This window comes from Filicampus tigris, chromosome 5, assembly GCF_054856515.1.
Source record: "Filicampus tigris isolate MCC_2025a chromosome 5, RoL_Ftig_1.0, whole genome shotgun sequence".
NCBI lineage: Eukaryota > Metazoa > Chordata > Actinopteri > Syngnathiformes > Syngnathidae > Filicampus > Filicampus tigris.
The window spans coordinates 24,338,710-24,358,675 of record NC_141221.1 but is presented as its reverse complement, the minus strand read 5'-3'; the positions used below and the strand labels follow the sequence as shown (position 1 = coordinate 24,358,675).

At 40.4% G+C, this 19,966-nt stretch overlaps 1 protein-coding gene across 4 annotated transcripts in view; it reads right to left on the bottom strand.

Annotated features, from left to right (window-relative positions):
- The window catches only part of slc4a5a (solute carrier family 4 member 5a), a 53,239-nt gene that overhangs the window by 13,563 nt on the left and 19,710 nt on the right, over positions 1-19,966 (bottom strand). For 3 of the 4 annotated variants that reach the window (XM_086029949.1, XM_086029950.1, XM_086029951.1), the window contains exons 9-17: positions 13,822-13,979; positions 13,652-13,739; positions 6,839-6,993; positions 6,601-6,729; positions 5,138-5,312; positions 3,847-3,980; positions 2,171-2,442; positions 1,070-1,104; positions 536-727 (exon numbers count right to left, since the gene is read on the bottom strand). In XM_086029949.1, the coding sequence (XP_085886075.1) occupies positions 536-727; positions 1,070-1,104; positions 2,171-2,442; positions 3,847-3,980; positions 5,138-5,312; positions 6,601-6,729; positions 6,839-6,993; positions 13,652-13,739; positions 13,822-13,979 (1,338 nt within the window). Of the gene's footprint in view, positions 1-535; positions 728-1,069; positions 1,132-2,170; positions 2,443-3,846; positions 3,981-5,137; positions 5,313-6,600; positions 6,730-6,838; positions 6,994-13,651; positions 13,740-13,821; positions 13,980-19,966 lie in introns of all 4 variants that reach the window. The other variant, XM_086029948.1, reaches the window with a different exon arrangement.

Below are 19,966 nucleotides of genomic sequence, written 5' to 3'. Positions count from 1 at the left end.
AGACCAGGGGTGCCCAAGTCTGGTCCTCAAGAGCCCCTATCCATCCTATTTTAGATGTCTTCCTCAGGATCATTATCAGGCTTGTGCAAAGCTGACTGATGAGCTGATCATTTGAATCAGGTGTGTTGGAGGAGCGAGATATCTAAAGCAGGCTGGACAAGGGCTATCGAGGATCGGACTTGGGCACCCCTGTTCAAGACCATCAAGGCATTCTGAAGCGAAATGTGCAGCCCGGCATCAGAGAGGTTGGTCTCAGCCACAGGTTGTGGGTCCCCCAACAGGATAAAGACCCCAAACCCCCAAATGGCTCAGAACAATACATTGGTCTATTCACCATGGGCCCCAATCAAAATCCTTTTTAACATTTGTGGACAGATCTGAAACGTGCAGACTGAAGGCACCTTCAGTTCTGAGACAGCTGGAGCAGCTTGCTCACGAGGAGGAAGTTGCACAAGTCTTGAGAAAATATTGAATTAAAGTTTGGGCGGATAACAAAAGACTATATTACACAGCTATTAAAGGGTCGCTTGGTCACCTTAGTGGGAAAGTAGCGGCTGAACTTGAACTTCTTGAGGGTGACAGTCATGGAGTATGTTCCAAAGAAGAGGATGAAGGACATAAGTGCCAGATCCGGGACGTACTTGCAGGAATTCCCCACCAAAGAGCCCCCGTACTTCAAACACTCCTTCTTACTCAGCTGGCTCCAGTCCAGAGCTGTCACATTCAACTGCGCAGTGGTTGGGTGGCAGTGGTGCAGAGACAAAGACAGGGTGAAAAAAAGCAAGGTGCTTGAATTAAACGTTTTTTTATTGTATCTTTTTTTATTTCCAAATAAACCGTGACATTTGTGTGTGACATTGTAATCCACGCAAGACATAGGGAGTGTGAGGATTATGGGATGGATGGTGATAAAGGAAAGAAAGTAACAGGACAACAAGACAACCTCTAATCACAATGAAAGAGTAAAAACAACACATCTGTAACTGGGATTTCCGCTTCGCTTTCAACTTGAAATAAATGGCTCCAAAATAAAGCATTAGATGAAAACGCAGTGAAAATAAGCACTTACCCCAGAGACACTAGAGCTGTTATCTGGCATTGGAACTAAACCATTGAAGATCATTGCAGCCACTGTTTGTGAGTTGGAGAGGACAGGTTGAAGCCGAGGGTTTAATGAGACATAAAGAGTAAATGAGGAGGGGAACAGAAAGGAATAGAAATGAAATGTACGTCATAATCAGAATGCAGCAGAATGCAACCTGTGAGGCATGCCGTCCATTGAAAAGGGGACTCACTTGTAAGAGGTAGCAGCCAAATTGTTAAGCATGCCAAAAACCAACAAGAGACAAATCAGTTACAGAAATCAATGTTTGCCGAAATTATTGCATGTAAGAAAAGTTCCAGGACTGGTGTCACAAAGGATGTATTTCAAATCCAAATGAAAAATGAGCTGGATCTGTGTGACATTTTCATCTTTCCCAAGCTTAAGGTTGACCCGTTTTAACTCATTTCCAGACCCTCTTTTACTCTAACGCTTGAAATAAAAAAAAAATACATATAAATAAATTCCTGGGATTGAATGGCTGGACTGTGAAAAGACATGTAAATCCGTCAGTGGCAGTGAATGAGTAAAGACGTTTTGAGACTGACATCAAAATGTCCGAGACGCTGGAGTTACCGGGGATCACAGAAAAATCCTCCGAGGAGTGGCAGAGAGTGCTGGCAAAGCGCACTAGACTCCAGGGGGTTTACGTCAAAGGGGTAAACTTGCTAATTGTAGTTTTGATTTGAAATACATTCTTTGTGAGACCAGTCTTGGGACTTTTCTGATACACATTGTTACAAAACCTTTTGCTTGACCTGCAAGAGAGGGAATGTTTTTGTTTGTTTTGAAAATTGCTCATCGTCATTTCATGCAATGCATGTACAATCTGATATTATGAAGTCCGTATGAAAATCAAACAAAAGGGTGTGCGCTTGCTTATCATGTAAAATTACATTAATTGTTGCCACTGACTGGCATTAATGTTAAAAAGATCAACGTCGGAAGTCAAATGTTTTGGTGGAGTGCACATTACTGACTTGACTGTCCTCAGCAATCTTGAAGCTACACTTCATGTACCAACTTTATGATGAGTGTATTCGTCCCCGAAAGAAGGGATAAACTCACTCGGGTCTGGCGCCAAGCACTCGCACTTGTAAGCAGTAACGTAGTCTGGCTTGAAGTTGGTGTTGATGGGGTAGTATTTGAAGGAGCCCACCATCTTCTTGATTGCATCAGAGATGAAGATGAAGGAAATGAGGCTGGAGAAGCCCTCTTCAGTGAAACGTGTCATGTACTTGATAATGTAACTGGCGTCAGTTGCCACCAGGATGAAACACTGCAAGCACGAATGGATGCCTATCCACAGGCGCAGCTCCATGTAATCAATGTTGTTATTCCTTTCGGAAGGAGAAATCAGGGAAGCATGGTGAGTGAATGGAGGAAATGAGTCAACCTGCAATATATCTAGCGCTCGAGGCCCTAAAGCCCCTCAAGGACAAATCAACTTCATGACCACTTCAGAAAAGATATCCCAAACAGTTAATTGAAAATCACTTTAAAGAAAGGACACTGGGCCAAATTTTCTTGCCTTAAAATTTGATAATGAGCTAAATGCATAGCAAGTATTTTTGGTGAACAGCTTTTTAATCCGGCAATGTAGATCACCATATTTAAATGTATCAACTATTGTATTCATCAAAAATAACATATTTAGGTCTGTTGCTGTGCTTGTATTCATGTTTGATGGTAGAGCTCCTCCTTTCTGTCCACGTTATCATCCTTTCATGTCAAACTTACTCGCTCCAAAATTCAGTCATTATCCGCAAAATTATTTTCCATGGCGTCAGAGACTGTACAACATGGCGTCAGAGACTGTACAACATGGCCTGATCACAAAGCTATCACAGCCCACATATGATGTGCTTTTGTAATATTAAGAATACCGATTTGGATGCTATGTATTAAATTCTTCCCCAATGGAGACAGTTTTTGCATCTTACTGTTAAACGACAATACAAGTGTCTCCACAGGCTTATAAACAACTTGGCCCTGCTGAAAAACAGATCGGTCGTTTAACTTGCTCTTTACTTTGGTTCACTCCTGCTGTCAGATAGCCTAATGCCACAGAATGCCAACTGGAGCCTCTTTATAAGATGTCGGGTCTCACTATACATAACATTTATCATAACCACAGTGTGGGGTGTATTATGCAAGCTAAATGCACATATTACTTATGTTAAATCAGTTCCCATGAATAACACTTTGTTCGGTAATATGATCAAATCTCATTACCGACCTCCTCCACACATGTAGTGGATATAAAAAGGCTACACAACCCTGTTCAAATGCCAGGTTTTTGTCATATAAAAAATGAGACCAAGGTAAATCCTTTGGAAACCTTTTCCACCATTAATGTGACTTATAACCCGTACAACTCAATTTATTTTTTCTAAAAATCTTTTTGAAAGGGGAAGTAAAAATAAACTGAGATAAAGTGGTTGTACAAGTGTGCGCACCCTAGCCAAAATCTAGGGCCCACGCAGACAAACAAACATTCACACTCACAATCATACCTAGGGTCAATTTAGAGTGTTCAGTTAATGTACCATGCATATTTTTGGAATGTGGGAGGAAACCAGAGAGTACATTTTTTAACTTACATGCACAGAATTAAGTTTAATAGCCATTTCCAAATTCTAATTATTTTCTGTACTATGTTTAAAAATGGCTGTGTACAGTACTCTCCATAATCGCCCTCATTCAGGTCTACTGCATTGACATTAGTTGGTAAAGAGGCTCACTTGCTGAATTCAAACAGGAGCTTTTCAAAAATGAGGATGGGTCCGGTTGAGCTGAGAATGATGAGGGGCTGACCCCCGAGCAGACAGAACACAGAGCCGGCTAGAGCTGTACCAAGAAAACTTTCCATGACACCCTGTTGAGGAGAAGAGGGACAAACAGAGATAACATTGTAGGAGGAGGAGGACGACTATGCGTGAGCTCTTATTTGGTAGTTAAAATACAGTAGAGTTAACAGGAAATGCAAAATGAAGAAGAAACAAGACTCCCAAAGGTGACGATAACAAGGCATTCACATAGAAGATTGATCTGGTCTAGCGATACAATCAATTGGTATGTGGCACTTCTGTCTTGTCTATATGGTATTGCATGCACAGTAAAGGCCAAAATTCTACTGGTGATATTTTGAGTTAAAGTGAATTTCTATTTAGTGAATGGGTATCTTTAATAATAAATGCAAATCTAAATGTACGCTTTTAGATTGTACGCTTTTAGATTGTACGCTAGAAGTTGTTTTTTAGAATGTTGCAAATATTGTGTTTCCTCAAAATGGTCTGATAGATGAGCGGTACCCATTATGAAAATCAATAAACACTATGAAAATGAAGAATCTGTTTCACTAATATCTCTGAACACAACATATCAAAGGCTTTCGCCACTTTTTTGCATCATTTTAAGTCAAATGATAGTCATATATGAACCAATTCATGAATGTACATGCGCAGTACATCTTTAAAGTGGAAGTCAACCCAAACATATATTTTTCAAGAATGAATGTTCTATACAAACCCAGTAGTTGAAACAAGGCATTCTGACAAATATTGTGTTTGTGGAATAAGAGTTAATCCACCCATTTTTAGCCATCGCCGGGGGCGGCCATTTTGTCATTTCTGTCGACTGAAAATGACATCACAGTTTCTCAGGGCTCATACAGGTAACAACCAGTCACGGCTCACCTGTTTTCTGAAGCTGAGCCGTGATTCGTCATTACCTGAGCCCTGAGCAGTTGTGATGTCATTTTCAATCGACAGAAGTGATAAAATGGCCGACCCCTGAGATGGTCAAAAATGGATGGATTTTGCTGCTCAACTCATATTCCACAAATGCAATATCAATCAGAATGCCGTGTTTCAACTAGTGGGCCTGCTGGGAACATATTCTTGAAAAAAAAATGCTTGGGGTTGATTTCCGCTTTAAGGAAACAAAAATAATTCAAAAAGCAAGTTTTTTTAAAATGTAAGTATTTACTTTCATCCAGCCAAACAAAATAAGAAGACATGCGCAGTGTTTTACCTGGTAGTTTTCTGTGGCATCTCCTAGCAGGCCACCGAAGGTGATGGCATTAGTGATGCAACCCAAGTAGATGAAGAGCACAGCAGAGATGGACTGAATGTGGAAACCCTCGTAGAAATCACTGGGTAGCCAAGGCAATTTGCGCTTTATGTCCAGGTACAAACCACCACAGAAACTATTACACAGACAAGACACAGTTAGTGAAGCAGATGGTGAATTGTGCAGTAATATAGTGCAATCCATCCTTCCATCATTTTCTTCCTCTTCAAATCTATGCACAACACTGACAACAGTGGGTAAAGCTGCAAGAGGTGTATCGGCATCCATTTTTGTCCTTTGCAAAGGTAATAGAGTATCGTGCATGTTTATTTATTAACCTCATGTAAAGCCATCACTGGCGAATTGAACCACATCCAATTATCAGAAATAGGCAGATTTACTTGTCTTTACTCAGTAACTGGCTGTTTAATTTCACACCTGATGGGTGGGCAGGCAGAGATTCCGATAATTTGTACAGCCCAATCAAAAGTATATTTTCCATAATATATTAGAGGTAGTTTTATGACACAAATAACCGGTGCAGAATGCGGATTCAAAACACACATTACCATTTACCATTTATTTATTTGTTGTGTCCGTCTGGCTTGTTTGCTCGAAATGATTTAACTTGCATTGGCAGCGTGTGAGCAGTCCCACTGGCATGGTCAGATCTGTCACTGCCTGAGGCCTCAGCCTAAGGTTTTATTAACAAATAAGCCTACAACAGATGCATTATGATCTATAAAATAAGTCTGTGATTATTCATTCATTATGAACACCGGATTTATTACTTAGTAATTCATTTTGAAAGAGTGATATGTACTTAACATAAATTAGGATAGCAGAGGTTGTGTGATGTTGACATTTTGGGTTGTTTCAAACAGATTTTTATCAAAGGTAATACTAATGATTATTGTCTGTAATAATTTACTAATTGCAAGGATGAACAGATTCTGATTGGTATCTGATTGGCCACGACGAAACTTCATGTCCTTGATTTGCCCCAAACAGTAATGCAGTGGGTATTACTGGTGCACCTGGAACATCTTATAAGGTGACGGGTCTCACTATACATAACATTCATCATAACCACAGTGTACATTACAGGGGGTGAGAAAGCTAAATGCACATATTACTTATGTTAAATCAGTTCCCATGAATAACACTTTGTTCAGTAATATGATAAAAATCTCATTACGGACCTCCTCCACACATGTAATGGATATAAAAAGTCTACACAACCCTGTTGTACAGTAATATACTGGGTATTTATGTGTGTGTATGTGTGTACATTGGGTATTTCTTTGTGTGTGTGCGTAGGGGGAGCGGACTATACAGAAATAAATATGAAACCTTGAGCAACCGAAAAAGATAAATGAACAGTCACATTTTTGTCCCCTAAAAATACGGATTTGGGAACGCACCGTCCAGTGAAGGCCAGTTCCTCTCCCAGTTCATGTTGTGCTGGCATTTCCTCATCCTCAACCAGGCCTCCTCCTCCACCTGCTGTTCCATTCATCTGTCCCAATTCATTTAAGGAGAACACTGACTTCCTGAAGAAGAGCGTCAGAATGAGATACATTACGTGATCCATTCAAAATGTGTGACTGTGTTGAGCGCTTCATGCGGATTAAACACACAGCAGGGAGGTACAACTCCAACCTTTTGTCTGCCGAGGGAACTTTCTTGGGTGGCTCAATGCGGATTTTTGGATCCCATTCCCCTGGCGGAAGCACAATCACCTCATCCAAAAACTCATCTATGCCAGCAATGAGGTCCTCACGGTCTCTGGCTTTGTAAGCTACATCGCTGAAGAGCTATGACGGGAGGACAGAGTAAGATTTTAGCATTTCACTTAGTACATACTATGGTGATTATATACGACACTTCTGTAGTATCTCACAAGAGCAGTTTGACTCATTTTCATCCTCTGCTGTCCTTTGGAGATTTGCTAACCATAAATTCTGCAAGCCATATTGACATTTCAAACCCAGCTGGATTTCATTCAAGAACACCTGCCAGTCACCAGCTAATGATGTGCCTGAGGCTGTGAGTCAAGTGCGGGGAGAGCATCATTCAGTAAAAAAAAAAAAAAAAAAAAAAGAGAGAGTGGGGACTGTAATGGACAACAAAATTAGTCAATTTTCATAGTCCATTCTATCTTTGCGAATGGTAGCTGGCCACAGTACAGCTTTCTGCCTAATGGGATTAATAACCAAAACGCAGAACAAACATGACTCACAGAGTGACCTTTAACATGTCAAATCATCAGTCTGAGAACAGACATATTTTCCCCAGAGCAGTGGCACGTTCATTGATTTTCTCCCACCAGCACAACCAACTTAACTTCATCTCGGTGTGTTTTTTTCCCCCCCAAGGCTTCAATTTGAGACCAAGTTTTGGAAGTCAGCGACACTGAGAGTAGGTTTAATAATATAGTGAGCATTTTTTAAGAGGGATGTTTCACAGCGAATGCAGTATTTACACTACTTGGTTTAAGAGCAGAAATGGGAAAATCAGGTCAAGAAAATAAAAACCCTGCCTCAGTTTGTCTTGAGCCACAGGTGCTTCTAATCAACTGAGCTCGTTTACCTGCCGGTTGAGTAGAAGCACCTGTGGCTAAAGCCAAACTGTGGCAGGGTTTTTACTTTCTTGACCTGGATTTCTTATCTCTGTTTAAGAGACTAAATAGTAATAATAAAAAAAAGATTCCTGCCACGTGGCATTTCCCAGCTGTGCTTTCCACAGCCTCTCTAAATTAATAGTATTGGTGATTACCCAAATATAAATTCATGTTTCTCTAATCCCAGTATAGCAGGGATCAGAAGTAGCTGAAATTGTATTTATAATGCTAAAATATAATAATTATTGCTGCCCTTGCCTTTTTAAATAGGCTGTTTTGGAAAAGCACTTCATAGTTTCTTGATTAAGATGTCAAATCCTACTTGCATTCCTGTGCAGGAAAAAAACAAGTGTTTGATTGCTGTGTTTGGTTCATTTCTGGCTTCTCAGAGGAGAATGAGCTGTTTCAGATTTGGGTATACAAAGGTGAATTCAGTTTGAAATACCTCATGTTCAAAATGGTAAGGTGTTGAGAACGCACTGAAAATGATCAAGTCCACAGTAAAGAACTTCATGATGTTGGATGGTCTCTGAGACAAAAAGGAGTCGGTGGTCTAATAAATGTGTTAAGTGTCTCATACCTTTGATTAAGGTCCTCTAAACAATTATACATCATTTTTTTCTTTTAGATATTTTAGAAACCCACTTTTATTTCTTTTAAATGTTTTTCAAGTTTTCTGTTAATGTGTTCAAATGTTGTCAACGTATATTCTAGTAATTTTTGGAAGCTACTGTTGTTTTCTCAGCTTTGCTTTTGATTGTTGTTAACTGTTGTGTTTGTAAATGCTTGTATGTGTTGTGTGCACATTTTGTTGCCTTGTTTAAGAAATGTGCTATAAAAATCAAACTGCCTTGTCGTGCCTTACCTTAAGTACTCTACATCATGGCATTGATATTTTTAAGAGGAAGCTCAAGACCTTCAAGACACCTTTTTAGTTTGGCTTTCAACAACTTTTAAATAATTGATCTTTTCCTTTGATTGAAGATAATTCTATGTTTTGCTTTGAATGTTTTAAAGCACTTTGAGTTGCATTTTTATGTATGAAAAGTGCTATATACATAAAATGTGATTGATTGAAACAGAACAAAAATGCATGGAATCAGCTTCCGAGTCATTCAGGCCTCGATCATAGCTTGACTTTTTTTTTTTTTTTTAAGCTTCAATACAGTCAGTTTCCCCTTTTGGCACCAGCATCCATGTGAATTGGACATTAAGACTGTGTGAAGTGAAATAGCTGGCAATGCTTTGCAGATGAATTTCTCCTCCACACGCAATTTTCTAACTACGGATGATAATGAATGAACACTAAGAATCATTTGGGGTGGTCATTAATCTTTAATGCCGTCCAAATCACTCTTTAAACCGTTTAAACTTTAAATGATTTCATTCAAATTGGTCTCCCTTACCAAAAGTTGATGGGACTACACATTCAAGTCTGCAGCATGGCTAAACTTTTGTAGTTAGTATGCTATATGCAGCCGCTGTTAACTAAAAGTAGTTTCTTTAAAACTTTCAGATATCATTTTGTAATGAAGAACACCATTCAATGTGATTGTTCATGCAAGGTAAGTCGGCCTAAAAGTTGGCTGATGTATAGTGTTCAAATTTCAGGGACTACTGCTCTGTGTTAAAACATTTATGCTCATTTAAAGTTTTGATTCGAAATGAATATCTGAATATACTATGTTTCAGGTAGCTAGCATAGGTTACATCATCCAATTTTACCTCACTGTTGTTTTCTGCACTGGAAAGAAATTCAATCAATTTTAGAGAAAAAAAGTGTGGCAGCTTGGTTGCAAGAATATTTTCTGCAAATAATGCCATAGCATTAAGCATTTACTAAGATTTAGTAGAATAAAAATGTTAAAAATGACCAAAAACAACCATTTTATGTGGTAAATTAGGCCTCCTTTTTTTATTCTAATTACAGTGTTTTTTTTCTATCATTGATTCAGGTAACTGGGTCCACCCTTGGGAGCCAGGCCCGGAGATGGGGCATGATGGGCAGCGCCCGGTTGCCAGGCCTCCACCCATGGCGTCCAACCGATCACAGTCCAAAAAGGCAATGTGGGTCCCACTTCACATGGGCACACCACCTGTGAGAGGGGCCGAGAGGGTTGGGTGCAAAGAGCTGGGTGGCGGCCAAAGGCAGGGACCTTAGCGGTCCCCGGCTACAGAAGCTAGCTCATCTCAGCTCTCTGGTAGGAAAGGAGCCCAAGCTGGTGGGCAATGTTGAGAAACTTTAACTAGACATAGTCGCACTTGCCCCTACACAGAGCTTGGGCTCCCCCTTGAGCTCTTCTAATCTCTGGGGTAGAGGTCACTGAGGTAGTTAAAGAGCTGATTTGTGGCAGGGCCCCGGGGGTGGATGAGATCTGCCAAGAGTTCCTAAAGGCTTTGGATGATAAGGGACTCTCCTGGTTGACATGCCTCTGCAACATCGCATGGACATCGAGGACAGTGCCTCTGGATAGGAAGAAGGGGGAGCGCAGGGTGTATTTCAACACTTGTTAGCCTCCCTGGTAAGGTTTACTCAGGGGTGCTGGAAAGGAGTGTCTGTAAGGAAGTTGAATCACCGATTCGGTATGAGCAGGGTGGTTTTCGTCCTAAACGTGAAACAGTGGACCAGTTCGACACCCTCGGCAGGGTCCTGAAAGATACATGAGAGTTCATCCGACCAGTCTACATGCGCTTTGTAAACTTGGAGATGACATTTGACCGTGATACTAGGGGGATCTGTAAAGTTTGTGGTGTATCCGATGCCCTAGTATGGATGACCAAATTGCACTTAGACCTACTCAAACATGTCATCAAAGATGTCTGTTTTGTTTTTTTTTCGTTTTGTGAACAACCTGATGAACTCCCTGTAGGACCGGTGTCAGAGTTTGTTCCACATTACCAAAATTGATTTGTGACAGCACTTCCAGTTAGCCAGCTCACCTTGCCATACCAGGGCAGCTAAAAAGACTGTTACTTTTCCCCAGCTTTAGCACAAAATAAATCCTAGGAGTTGATCTGCCATGTTGTTTAAAGGGACAATGTGTAGAATTTAGTGCCATCCAGTGGTAGAACCAATAGACTGCAATTACCTAAATTGGAAACGCGTGCATTTTGAAACACACAGACTACAGTGCCTCACAGAGACCACACTTCGCCAGCCTACCACCAATTTCTTCAGCAGAGGTGAATCCGCATTCTTCACCTGATTGGTTTTCACTAACGGCTTCCAGTATCCCCTCAAGTAACGAAGTCAGTACACATTACATCCGTAACACATGCTGTTGTTATTGATCCAGCAAAATTGTAATCGGGTGATTGTCTCCTTCAGGTCTCCGTAATTGAAAGATGGCGGCAAGACATGTCGGCATCCTGTTTGGTGAGGCGACCCCCATGTAATAATATAATTTGCAATTACTGTATCTACTATTGTATGATATACGTTGATGTGATAAAACGTATTTTTTTGCAGATTACTGAAATTAATGGGAGGTTTTCAAAATGAATCAACTTAGAAAAATCAAAACATTCTACACACATACACTTTATCTCAAATTTTCTCTTCGGAAGGAAGACTATGAAATGGCATTGCCAAAATCAGGTCGGCAACATTCACATTATCTGCCATGATGTGCAGGTTGTTAGCAGGTGGAGCTACTGCATGAAGCTACTGCGTAACTGGCTGTGGGTGTGAGTGATGGAACGAGAAGCTCCGCAGCTAACGATGCTCGTTGGGCAAAGAAACCGCAGAGTGACAGAAGAGAACCACGAAACACAATGTAGTCGTTTTTAACAAAGAAATTCGCTGGGGATAGGTAAAGTCTGTGGATCAATTCAGAACAACATAATGAAAAACATCTAAAGCGCTTCAGTGTAGGTTTATACTTCAAGATCGCTGATTTGCTTATTTCACTGTCAGTCAAAGAGGTGTTGCGCCTCAGACTGATATTCCAATCATCACGCAGAAAGTGAGCGACCGGGCCAGCCCACTACCCCATAAGAACCCCGTCCGATGGGCGGGATAAAGCCCAACAATTATACAATGGCCATCCAATTTCGGCTGATGCAAATTTGCATATCGAATCTGGCCCATTCATTCAAGTCCTATATAAGAAGCATAAGGACTGGGATGAGATAGAACACTATCTTAATTTTTTACATGGACAAAGACAGAACTGATAAACTTAATCTAACAGCAATTGCTAAAGTATTTCTGAACAGTAATGATAAACAAATGTATTACTTTGGAAACTAAAACAGTTTATTTCCTGAAACTCTGACCGTGGATGGAATAATAAACAATTTTATTTTAACACAGTAATGTTGATATTTTGACTGTGTTGTTTTGCTTTTCCTTTTGCAGTTTTAAAATGTGTATAATAAACAGAGCTGGGCTTTGCATCTATCTGACAGAAGGTCCATTTATCCGTCACTGACGGACACACGTTTTGCTGACTGTTGACGAATGACGGAAAAAATAAAAAAATACACGGATTAAGCATAGACGGAAACCGCTTTATTTAGTCCGCCATCCGCCTGCAGTCCGTCATTAGTATATTTTTCGCGGCGAGGCTTCGACAAGCGCGGGGAGGAAAATAGTGAGTTGCTGTTGCTTGGGGGACAGATCAAAGTAAGCAGGCAAGCTTCCAAAGTGCAGTGAGTCACTATTTCAGTTCAAATATTGTCCAGCGGTGTGTGTGTGTTGGGTGATCTTGAAAGTTTAGTTGTACACACCAACGGACGCCCGATAAAAATAGAGGCGGACCGGCCAATAGACGAGTATTATTTTTTCCCCCCCGGAAAAAAAGGCGAATGCCGTACGACGGAAGGGTACCGCCACTGCAGGATGATGACGAGTAACGGACGCTCAATTTTTAGTAAATGCCCAACTTTTTTTTACATTTATCTGGTTATTCTACGAAAAAGAAAAGTTTAATCAAAAACGTACTTTAAAATGTATGTTTGTGAATGGTTAAATTGTTTACAAAATATTATTGTAAATTTACGTTGTTTCAGCGCTTGTCTATTTACGGTTTTGCCATGATTTCACAGCATTTCATTGTAAATTTCATTGCCATTTTTCATACAGTAGGTAATAAATGTCATTATGTCGAACAGATTCCTTACTAACTGAAAATGACATCACAGTGTGTCAGGGCTCAGATAACGACCAATCATGGCTTAGCTTCAGAAAACAGGTGAGCCGTGATTGGTCGTTACCTGAGCCCTGAGTCACTGTGATGTTATCTTCAGTTGACAGAAGTGACAAAATGGCCGCCCCCGGAAATGGCTAAAAATGGGTGGATTAACTCTTATTCCACAAACGCAATATTTATCAGAATGCCTTGTTTCAACTAGTGGGCCTGCATATAACATATTCTTACAAAAATATATGTTTGAGTTGACTTCCACTTTAAAAAAATGTTTTTAAGTGATTTGAGTGATTTTATTTTGTATAAATTCAACACGTTTTTTCCAGTGTACTTTGAAGCCCCTGTTGAGGAATTATTAGACAATAGTGTAATATTGTATTCTTAATTCTGTCTTTAGGAAGGAAAATGTACCAAATTTTCAAAGTTCCTTCTAAAGTTTAGCCACACTGGATTAGGACTGCCATCTGGCAACCTTCTTAACAGAGTTTCAAGATGATGAACATTCCTTTCTCCTCGCCACATGAATTAAATAATTCTTTCTAATGATGATGAACTAAAATGAAAATCGATTCATTTTTCACAAAACAGAGCCTTAGCATCACTTTCAGTTATACTCAATACATCACAGCATTGCACCTCACAGGACAATATACAGTGTTTCATATTGCATGCCAGAAACATTTTAAAACTCATACTACTTACATCATCGACCATCAGTGTTGCTATGGCTCGGCCTATCTCGTTATATGACTTGGCCTTTCCCTGTGGTCCCAAGAGAATGAACAGGAATCTGTGCAGTGATGAAACAAATATGAGGTATCTGCAGGGGGAAAGATTTGGTACGTGACATTAAAGAATGAGGGCCATTTCACCTGGTGGGCACAGGCACCTCAGTCAGACCTCCAAGTGTTGTAGCTTGGGACAAGCGAACAAAGGCAACAAAGGGTTTGTTGAGGAAATCCACTTCTCCCACCAACACGTTAGAGGCCTCAGCATCTCTGGGGATCTTCTTCATGAATTTGTTTTTCAGCTAATGATGGCAAAAGCATAGGGTAAGACGTCATTCACCATTTATTCCCACCAAATTTTCATTCTCATACTCATGCACATTCTTCCAGAAGGTTTTGTCAACAATGTTTTATTATCTGGAATTTCTTCTTTAAAAAAACACCCTTAAGAAAGCACAACATAAACGCCCATAATGGTGTTTCAAAAATGTATTAATTTATTACAAAACATCTTAGTTATGTGTGGCACTAGCAGAGTACTGGGTTATGCGATTACCTTTCATACAAATGGGGTGCAGGTTTGATTCCTGGTCAGTGCCCCCATAACGAGACACTGCCAATGCCAATCCAGGAGTTATACGAATGCTTTTAAATCCAGGTTGAAAAACCTTGCTTTATTTCTCATACACTTCTAAATTTTTTTTTTCTTTTAGATATTTTAGAAACCCACTTCAATTCCTTTACTTTACTTTTAAATGTTTTTCAAAATGTTATTTTAATGTGTTCAAATGTTGTCAACTAACATTATAGTCATTTTTGTAAGATACTTTTGTTTTCGCTGCTTTGCTTTTAAATGTTATTAATTAGTTGTTTGTAAATGCTTGCAGGTGTTTTGTCTTTGCTTGTGTGAAGCATTTGAGTTGTGTATGAAATTTGCGATAAATAAAAGTGCCATGCCTTACCTTATATAAAAAAAAAAACCAAGATGGAATTTGCATCAGCAACCTTAGTTATGTGTGAACGTTATCGACAACCTATTCATAAAAAAAAACCCTAAACATTTATTTGGCTGATTATAATCCCTCAGGGGGAAATTACACTCACTCATCATGGATATTTTGCTTTGTTACAAAACACACAAAGACACAGATCACACACATATAAACATGCGATGAGATATGTCAGTCATGTTTACTTGTCACACACACAGCACCGAACCATTTGAGCTACAGAACCCCGCTGCCACCCAACACGGTGTAATTTGAACCAAACAAATCTCCCTAAATATTTGTTGGATTTGGTCGATTGTTCTTTGAAAAGTATTAGTTCTGTTAATGGAGTATTGGCGATAGGGTATTTTGATATTTTTTTTCAGTTTATCTTCATTTTGGGCTTGGGAATGAAGTGGCTAAATAATACAGGTTTGTGAACAGGTGCTACAGTATATTTGGGAAGTACATTGACCTGTATATTTGGATGTAAAGGTGTGGCAAAGGTTGGACAGCACAATAACACTCAATAACATGAGCGCCTCGCCAATAACCCACAGCCTGAATCTGTAGCGTCATGTGGGGGCCAAGCACGCGGACAATATGATCCATTTTTTACCAGCTCAATATTGACACAGACAATGCAGCAAACTATCCTTTGGCCGGTGTCACATGTGACCCGCTATTGGTCTGTAAATACAATAGGAGTGTCCGTCCCACGTTTGTACTGTTGTGTTAGTTTTCTATATGTACAATTTATAATTACTACTAAATGTCAACTTGCAATGACAATTTATAATGAGAAGTATGATAAGTACTGGCGTGTAGAGGAATAAGGATATGTATCTATAAATATCTCAAACCAATTATTATTATTATTATTATTATTGTTAATATTACTATAGTACTCAAATCATATAGGATTAAAGGAGGGGGAGTATAAGCTTTACTTCTTCCTACTCCTTTTCGAAAACGTACAATCTAATTTTATTTTAAGATTAGCTTCATTTGTCCATTTAGTTGTTCTTTTCACACATTTGAAATAATGCATTCATTCATTCATTCATTCATTCACCCCAGCACACTCAGTCATTCCAAACACGTATTTACTGAAATTTATTGTTGTCATGTCAGTCAACCAGTATGAATGGCACTTATTCTCAACCTCTGCATTTCACATCCTTGCATCTGTCGAAGCATGTGTTAGGGGGCTTACTGCACATTGCTGTGAGCCCCGGAAACGTGTGTTGTGTGTGTGCACACTTTTTCTATTGGTGATTGTCACCTTTAAAGAGTGATGGCACTGAAAGGCAGAGCTGCCTCTCAACACCCTCTGAAGCATCAATTCAACATCCGTGAGATATTAGGTGGTAATCTCAACAATAATTCAAAGCAGCAAAGTGGAAAATGAATGCTACAGCGATATGCTTCCAGGCAGAAAATAGATACTATGACATTGTAAAGGAGTCATTGTGAGGGATGAAAAGGTACAGTTTCTCTGCTCTGAGAAAATGTTAAATGATAAGCTTTGTTTTATTTTTTTCAATCTCCAGTAGCAGATGTGCTTTAGTCATATGTGCTATTGCCGCTTCAGATGGTGTTGGAATTCTTCCTAGGGATGGGCGAGTACTTATACCAGGTATCGTATGGGGCCAATACCCTGCCTTATTTCAAGGTATTGGTACTTTCAGCGGGGCCAATGCTCGCAGTACAGTATACCACCGTTTTACAACGAGGAACTAAAGGCAGATAGATCTCATGCCCATTAAGGTGCAATTGCGATGTTAGAATTTAATTCAATTCAATGGAATAATTTGAATTTGAATTGACTCCACCACAAAGGATGCTGAATTGAATTTGAATTACAGTAAGTGGAATTGAATTCGATGCATTGATGCAATTCAGAGAAACTTATTTTCATCACATATCAGTGAGAATGAGACTTTTCGTCCAGAGACAAACATAACAAACGTCTCCTTAATGTTGGAAAGCTTAAAAATATATCTTAGTTTCAAAGTAATAAAATGAAACATAGTAAACACATATTCAAGTAGTTTACAGGGTAAGGTTGCATCTAATGGTCAACAGTTCCTTAAATGTTTTGTCATTAAGGCAGCAACGTTCACTATTTCATCCATTCATCCTTCCATTATCTATACCGCTTATCCTCACAAGGGTCGCGGGGCGTGCTGGAGCCTATCCCAGCTGTCTTTGGGCAGTAGGCGGGGGACACCCTGAACTGGTTGCCAGCCAATCGCAGGGCACACAGAGACAAACATCCGCACTCACAATCGCACCTAGGGGCAATTTAGAGTGTCCAATCAACTTACCATGCATGTTTTTGGAATGTGGGAGGAAACCGGAGCAGCCGGAGAAAACCCACGCAGGCACGGAGAGAACATGCAAACTACACACAGGGAGGCCCAATTCAATAGTACATGCCATGGTCGTCAATATAAAATATTACAAAATTACACTACAGTTTACAAATCCACAAACTTACTTGGAGGTGCCGTTTGAAATTGGAGGTAGCCTTCATGAAACCACGGACTGGAGTACTGCAGTAATTGAAGGCTGTGTTGAGATTTCCATTTGTTGTGGAAATTGGTTCACCAAAATGAGCGAGGACATATTTCCTTTCACCTGTGTTTTCATTTTGTATATTGCTGTAATTACCAATGTATCAACCAGCTCTGGCCTTCAATCATTTATAACGTTATTATCAGTGTATTTCACTTGTGTGCTCCAAACAAAATGTCTAAAATGTTTTGTGCAGTCATTTTAAAGATATTTATAAAACAAGGTATTCTGAGAAATGAAGTGCAGTTATATCATAATATCAAATAATTTCAAAGTTTTTGCAATTTTAATGATCTGTTTTATTCGAGTAGGGTTTTACTGTTAATAAAAACAAATATTACACTTAACTATTTAATTGTAGTATTTGTCTGACCGAATTCCTTAAGAACGACACTTCAGTGCAGAAGGGTAGGATCCCGGGAGTTCCCGGCTGTCTAGAGCACAATGGCGTAGTCACACAGCTCATTAGAGAGGCCCATGAAAGCAAAGGAGACCTTGCTGTGTTGTGGTTGGACCTGACTAACGCCTACGGGTCCATCCCACACAAACTAGTTGAGCTCGCGCTACACCTACACCATGTTCTCAGCAAGATCAAGGACCTGATCCTGGATTATTATGATAATTTAAGGCTCAGGGTCACTTCTGGGTCTATAACCTCAGACTGGCATCGCCTCGAGAAAGGAATAATAATAGGATGTACCATCTCCATTGTTGTTTTTGCAGTGGCGATGAACATGGTGGTAAAGGATGCTGAGATGGAATGCAGAGGGCCCCTATCCAGATCAGGTGTTCGACAGTCCCCCATAAGAGCCTACATGGATGACCTTACCATCACAACAACATCAGTCCCAGGGAGCAGGTGGATCTTGCAGGGATTGGAGAGGCTCATGCTTTGGGCCAGGATGAGTTTCAAGCCCGCTAAGTCCAGGTCTATGGTACTGAAGAAGGGGAAAGTGGTGGACAAATTCCGATTCTCAATCTCAGGAACGGCAATACCATTGATTATGGAGCAACCAGTCAAGAGACTGGGAAAGCTCTTTGACTCCAGCCTGAAAGACTCTGCTGCTATCCAGAAGTCCACTGAAGAACTTGGAGGGTGGCTCACCAAGGTGGACTTGGACTTAAACCCTGGATCTACCAGCACTCCATCCTTCCTAGAGTCCTGTGGCATTTCCTCGTGAATGCAGTCCCTGTAACAACGGTGGAGTCCTTTGAAAGGAAGATAAGCAACTAGATGGAGATGGCTGGGTCTTCCTTGCAGCCTCAACAGCGCTGCCCTGTATGGGACAAGTCACACCCTGCAGCTACCCTTCAGTGGGCTCACTAAAGAATTCCAGGTGGCACGCACGAGAGAAGCTCTGCAGTACAGAGACTCCAGGGACTGCAAGGTGTCATCAGATGGGATTGAAGTGAGGACAGCAAGGAAGTGGAAAGTAGAAAAGGCAGTGGAGGTGGCCGAGTCACGCCTACGGCAAAAGGTTGGTGTCGTGGCAACAGGGAGAACAGGCTTGGGCGACTTCCCAAAGTCCCAAGTCAGCCAGGAAAAGCGAGTGGGCAGGGTGCTGGTGCAACAGGGGGCATGGACAATATGGGAGAGCGCCTTACAGCGCCAAGTTACCTGGTCAAACATCATGCAGGCAGACTTCCACCGCATCCACTTCCTTGTGGTGGCAGTCTATGACGCCCTCCCTAGCCCAGCAAACCTCCACGTGTGGGGGAAGAGCGAGACACCCACCTGCTCCCTTTGCTGTGGAAGAGGCTCCTTGGAACATCTCCTCAGCAGTTGCCCAAAGTCCCTGGCCGACGGTCACTATCGTTGGCGCCATGACCAGGTACTCAAAGCAGTTGCTGAGAGCATAGCCTTGGCCATCAGTACCACCAAACACCATCATGCTCCAAAGAAGGCAATCTCCTTCATCAAAGCTGGAGAGAGACTTTGCGCACGTCCACAGGCAACAACGGCAATCCTCCACACGGCTCCTGATTGGCAGCTGCACGTTGACTTGGGAAAACAACTGAGATTCCCCCAGTAAATGTAAATCATATATTTGGGTAAAGAGTACCTTAATTAAAAAAGCTATGAAATACTTGTAGAAATTGAGTAAAGTTTACCTCACAATTCCGGTTACATTTACATTTACTGCAAAATGATCACGCAATGCATCAGCCTATCTGTGCCGCATGGCTCAGGTAGTGGTTGACTCCCAACCTTAAGCAAGATCCTGATCCCCCAGTTTCTCCTGATGCTGTGTCATCAGTAGGTGAATGAGAAGACTGTTACAGTGGACAGCCATATGAGTAAACTAATAGCCCATTCACCATTTCACTCATATTTTTTCTTATTTTGGAGTAGTCATTATTAATTGATAGTAGTGTAAGTACAAAAAAATCATGAGTTTGTATACCTCAATTATAATGATTAATTTTGTTGTGGAGAGTGAGGTAAACTTTACTGAATTCATTTAAGTATTTCATATCTTTTGAATTGAGGTATTCTTTACCGAAAATATGTGATTAAAATCCATCCAATAAAAGTGGTTGCAAATTGTTACCCTACATTTATTGGGTAGATTCTGAAGGTTGTTTTTTTTTTTTTTACAGTGAAAGAGCTCCAGCCAATAATATATTTAGGGATGTGGAAAAAGTGTTGAAACAAGGTACAAAGGTAGCAGCTGCCTCTTCTATGATCAAGTCTAGAGTGAAAATTATGTGCAACTGCT